At 44.1% G+C, this 6,022-nt stretch overlaps 1 protein-coding gene across 1 annotated transcript; it reads right to left on the bottom strand.

The window, feature by feature from the left end:
• Positions 1–415: 415 nt before the first annotated feature.
• On the bottom strand, positions 416–1,768 carry ASB12 (ankyrin repeat and SOCS box containing 12). Its single transcript, XM_007958811.2, has 2 exons — positions 943–1,768; positions 416–549 (listed from the first exon to the last, which is right to left on the bottom strand). The coding sequence occupies exons 1-2, from the start codon at positions 1,766–1,768 to the stop codon at positions 416–418; spliced, it is 960 nt and encodes a 319-aa protein (XP_007957002.1).
• Between the last annotated feature and the right edge of the window lie 4,254 nt (positions 1,769–6,022).

Below are 6,022 nucleotides of genomic sequence, written 5' to 3'. Positions count from 1 at the left end.
ATTTTCCCTCCCTTCCTCTCCCCTTCCCTCCCCACCCACCAGGATACTTCATGATCTTGCTTCCAGGGCAACTCAGCTCTAAATTCTCTAGAGGACCTTGACTAGGAAGGTATGGGCCATTGGGTTTGGTTTCTCTTTTACTTTTTCAGTGGCCAGGACTCTTGTGCCTGTCAGATGCCAGATCATTACCATCCTTCCTCGTGACCAACTACACCTTTCCCCTCAACAAACCCCTACCCCTTACAGACACACCAGACACAACAGCCATCAGGCTTTATTTTGTGAAGGATTTTATTGTGGAGGGTAATGCAGGAGAGTAGCTCCAGATAGGGAAGTGGAGCTGTGGTGTCCTCCAGTTACGTGGGTCCACAGGTGGTTTTTGGAGGCATCATGGGCTCTTGGGAATACTGCAAGATTACAGTTGGTGTCTGAGGTAGCTGATCAACACAGGAGGGATATCCAGCTGGTTGATGGCTTGTAGTTGGCCAGCCTGGGACAAGGCTCTGCGGATAACTAAACGGGCCTGTGATAGTAGTGACCGTGGGGTAGCTACAGCAGGGAGAAATAGGTCATGAGGAGCAATTCTCAGTGTAGCCCTCCACCCCTAATTGTTCGCTTCCTTCTCAGAAATGTTCCCTACTCTGCCCCCAATATATGATACAAAGGAGGACACACTGAGAACTAGACAGGGCTTGCTCAAGGCAACACAGCAGTCATTGACAAAGCCAAGACCATAAACTGGGCTAGTTCTACCCATCATCTCATCCTAGTGACCCCTTCCCTAATATGGAATATGTAACATTTTCTCCACTGGGATCCCAGGAGAGGGAGGAAGATGATGTTTTCCTCCATTCATCCTAAAAAGATTGGATTCAGGGGTGATATGGGGCCCTAGGACCCCCAATCCAGGAAGTTTTTGGGGCTGTCTTGCTCACCACTCACCTCGGGCCTGTAGCAGCAATGTAATGCCTTTACCGTCTTGCGAGGTCAGGTCCAAAGAGAGAGATGGAAGGTAGATGTTAGCACCAAAATCGATTAACAGCTGGATATACTCTGGCTCACAATTATGGTGGAGGCATATTTCAAGGAGGGTACGAGGTCGTGGGACACGAGCCAAAAGGCACCAATCTGTGCAGTTGTAGTCAGGGTCTGCCCCATGGAGCAAAAGCAGATGGAAACAGTCAAGATGCCCATAGACTGCTGCTAAATAGAGGGGGCCAGAACATGAACTTATGTTTGATGCCCAGACTGGTAGTTTGGCCTTAACGTTGGGCTCTGCACCATGACCTAGGAGCTCCTGTAGAATGGCAATAGCACCATCACGGGCAGCTGTGAGGACAGGAGAACAGTTGTTATAGATGCTGCCACCAGGACAAGCACCAGCTTCCAAAAGCACTCGCACACACTCCAGATGGCCATGACTGACAGCAGTGAAAAGGGGCGTTTGTGCCTTGACATCTAAGCTGTCGACATCAGCACCATGTGCCAGGAGGACCTTCAAGCAGCTCAGGTGTCCATAAGAAGCAGCCAGACGCAGAGGTGTCCCAGGAACACCCCAGCCACTCCTGCTGTTGATAAAACGTTTGTAACGCTCCTGGCGCAAAAGCTGGTCCAGTGTATAGGAGTCGTTGTCATATACTGCCTGATTGAGAGCCTGTTTCTCCCCCGTGTCAGTTTCCTCCTCCTCCTTGTCGGGCTGTAGGAGGGAAAAGATCTTGGTGATGTCCATGAAGTTCAACTTGGCTGAATGGAGCAGAAATATTTTCATTATGAGCAGGAAGATATGCCAGATCTGTGGGTGACAAAAAAACAAAGGAGACTGAGGGTCTCCATCAAAAGGTTGGATGGTAAACAACTCAAGCCCTACCCTACACCATCAGGATGCTCATCAATAGGCCTCCTGATTCTCACTCTCACTCCCACTGCCTTAATACAGCTGCAGAGACAGTTACCAAAACAGGTCAGGCCATTTCACAGCTTGGTGCCTTTACATATGCTGTTCTGCCTGCCCTACAAACTCTTCTAGGAAGCCTTCTCTAATATTTTCCTCTCCCTGCTCAGCGATTACAAAGGATTGCATCCAAACTTCAGCTATAAATTGTCACATGGCATCTCCACTTATCTGTGCTCCATTGGCGTGTGAACTCCAGGGTGAGGACTCTGCATCCATATGTATTCCTCCACCTCCAATAAAGCCTACATCTTGGCCAGGAATTTGGTTCCTCGACTCAGAATGCGTGGACTAATGATTTGGCTCTGGCCTGGCAGTTGCTAGGCCAACAGAACAGTGCTTTGTGGTGTCAAGGTGTCATCCCTTAGCATTCTGACATCAGTGTCATGGGCAAGCCTTCAACTCTACCTCTCAGCCTTTTAAATAAAGTGCAATTTTTTCACAAGTTTTGTGATCTGACCAAATCTCCCTCTCAGAAACCTGCCATGACCTCCTCTTAGACTCACAGTTTATACTTCAGGCAACAGAGGTGCTCAGAAAATGGATATTTAATGACATTTATTGATTAAATATACAGGTGGCATTGCAGAATACACACTTCAAGTAAAATGAAGGTAAATAGATGATAGGAAACAATTGAGGTTTCCAGGGCAAGTCCTCCTCTCTGATGACAATGGGTTTCTCCCCCAGTACCACCTCAACCCAAGAGTTGCTTTGATTATCAACACGTTTCAGAGCCTACTGCTTCCCCGCTCCTTTTGCTCAAGTCCCTTCCTATCCTTTCTTCTTGATCCCACCTGGAGCCTTGCTTCAACCCTCAACTCCAGGCCTTACAAAATCACCCATGGGCCCAGTGACTGACTCATTGACCTTACCAGTCCTGTTCCTAGTCCTTCAAAGTCAAGGTCACCTACCTCAGTTTGTAATGTCAAAAGCTGGTAGCTTTTTCAGAGCTCCCTTACTCTCCCATACCCTGCAGCCATGGTCTCAGGACCATGAACCACCAACTTTTATTTACTGTCCACTCCCATTATTCTTTGTTAGCTGGGGACCTCTGGTGCCCAACTCATAGAAAGAAAACTATGAGGTCAGTAGATGAGGTCACATTAAATTTTACCATCCTTATCCCCAACATCAACTACACATATACAGTCTTATAATTAATTTATTCTTGTGTTGCAATGGGAAGAACATCATTTTAGAAATCAGACAGAACTATGTTTGCAACTCAGCACCCACAGTTCCTGGCTGGGTAAGTCTTTACCCTTCTTTGGGATTCATTTTCCTCATCTGTAAGACAAAAATGATAGTTACTGCCTCATGGGTTTGTTAGGAAGAAGATAATTATCTTCTAATAGCTAATTTAATAGAAGATTTAACTTCCAAGGGGAGCTTCCTCTTTCTGCATCTTTAACCTTCTCACTGGTCCCTCCTTCTCAACTATCTTACAAAACAAAACAGAACAATTTCATTCTCCTTGTCCCACGGTAGCTACTTTCCTCTCTCAATCTCTCCCTTGTCTATCAAACTAATCCAAAGAGTTATCTCCCATCTACTTCCTTACCTGCTATTCACATTATGACCTTCTGCAGTCTGGCTATCCCCACTCTCCATCACACACTGAGATGGCTCTTGTAAAGGGCATCCTTGTGGCTAAATTTATGGGATGCTCCTTACCTCCTGTCTTCACTGACTTTTCTGGGACATCCATTCCCACCAACGACTCCTTCCTAGAAATGCCTGTCTACTTCCTAGCTAGTTCACTCTTCTGATTTGTCTCCCCATGTTCTCCCCTGAAATACTGATGTTCCCCCTTGTTCTCCTCTTCATTTATTCTTACCAGTCCCTGAATTTCAGCTCTCATCTTTATTTGGATTATATGAAACCTATCATTCTAACCTCCTAGCTGTCTCTTCAGCTCCAGGGATGTACCCATTGAATTTGAGGCACTTCAAAGTCAGTAGTATCAGCCCTATCACCGAACGTGGTTTATATCTCATTTCCTCATCATCTACCTGGTCATCCAAATGAAAAACTCAAGACTCATCTCAGTCCTCTTACCTCTTCCTCCACTCTAACACAACTGATCCTGTGGATTTTACCTCCTATAGACTTCCCCAGACCTTTCCCTATAGGCCTATCTCAGCCAATTCTTTATATGTTGTTGTTTAAGTCACCTCTGACTCATAGTGACCTTATGTACAACAGAATGAAACACTGCCCAGTCCTGTGCCATCCTTATAATTGTTAGGCTTGAGCCCATCGTTGCAGCCACTGTGTCAATCCATCTCATTGAGGGTCTTCCCCTTTTTTTGCTGACCCTCTACTTTACCAAGGTAATAGACCCTTCTGACAGCATGACCAAATTAGGTGAGATGAAGTCTGGCCACTCTCACTTCTAAGGAGCGTTGTGGCGGCACTTCTTCAGGGACAGATTTGTTCATTCTTCTGGCAGTCCATGGAATTTTTAGTATTCTTTGTCAGCACCACAAATCAAAGGCATTGACTCTTCTTTGGTAAAGTCTGGCCATTCTTGCTTCCAAGGAGCATTCCAGGAAAGATTTGTTAGTTCTTTTAGCAGTCCATGGTACTTTCAGCATTCTTCACCAACACCACAAATCAAAGGCATTGACTCTTCTTTGGTAAAGTCTGGCCATTCTTGCTTCCAAGGAGCATTCCAGGAAAGATTTGTTAGTTCTTTTAGCAGTCCATGGTACTTTCAGCATTCTTCACCAACACCACAAATCAAAGGCATTGACTCTTCTTTGGTCTTTCTTAATAATTGTTTAGCTTTCATATGCATATGAGATGACTGGGTTAGGATTGGGTTAGGCTCAGCTTATTCTTCAAAGTGACATCTTTGCTCTTTAACACTTTAAAGAGGTCCCTTGCAGCATGTTACCCCAGTGCAGTATGATGTCTGTTTTCTTGACTGATGCTTCCATGAGTGGCAATTCCAGACCCAAGTAAAATGAAATCCCTGACAACTTCAATCTTTTCTCCATTTACGTGATATTATTTATTGGTGCAGTGGTGAGGATTTTTGTTTTCTTTATGGTGAGGTGTAATCCACACTGAAGACCGTAGTCTTTGGTCTTCATCAGTAAGTACTTCAAGTCCTCTTCGCTTTCAGTAAGAGAGGTTGTGTCATCTGCCTATCACAGGTTGTTAATGATTTATTCCTCTAATCCTGATGTTGCATTCTTCTTCATATGCTCCAAGTTCTCAGATTATTTGTTCAGCATACAGTTTGAATAAGTATGGTGAAAGGATACAACCCTGATGCACACCATTCTTGATTTTAAACCATGCAGTATTTTTTGTTCTGTTTCAATGACTGCCTCTTGTTATATGTACAGGTCCCTCATGAACACAATTAAGTGTTCTGGAATTCCCATTCTTTGAAATGTTATCCAAAAATTTGTTATGATCTGTACAGTTGAACGCCTTTGCATAGTCAATAAAACACAAGTAGACAACATTCTGGTATTCTTTGCTTCCAACCAACAACTATCTAACATCAGCAATGATATCTCTCATTCCACATCCTCTTCTGAAGCTAGCTTGAATTTCTGGAAGTTTCCTATCAACGTACTGCTGCAACCATTTCTGAATTATCTTCAGCAAAATTTTACTTTCATGTGATATTAATGATATTGTTTGATAATTTCTGCATTCTATTGGATCACCTTTCTTTGGAATGGGCACAAATATCGATCTCTTCCAGTCAGTTGGCCAAGTAGCTATCTTCCAAATTTCTTGCCATAAACAAGTAAGAGCCTCCAGTGTTGCATCTGTTTGTTGAAACATCTCAATGGGTATTCTGTCAATTCCTGGAGCCTTTTTTTTCCCAATTCCTTCAGTGAAGCTTGGACATTTTGCTTTAATACCATTGGTTCTTGATCATATACTATCTTCTGAAATAGCTGAATGTCAGTGACTCTGTGTATTCATTCCATCTTTTTTTGATGCTTCCTGCATCATTCAATATTTTTCCCATGTTGTTGTTGTTGTTAAGTGCCGTCGAGTCATTTCCGACTCATAGCGACCCCATGCACAGCGGAACGAAAC

This window comes from Orycteropus afer, unplaced genomic scaffold (assembly GCF_000298275.1).
Source record: "Orycteropus afer afer isolate SDZICR_OR568_19922 unplaced genomic scaffold, OryAfe1.0 scaffold01140, whole genome shotgun sequence".
NCBI classification, from domain to species: domain Eukaryota; kingdom Metazoa; phylum Chordata; class Mammalia; order Tubulidentata; family Orycteropodidae; genus Orycteropus; species Orycteropus afer.
This window is presented reverse-complemented; position numbering and strand designations above follow the sequence as displayed.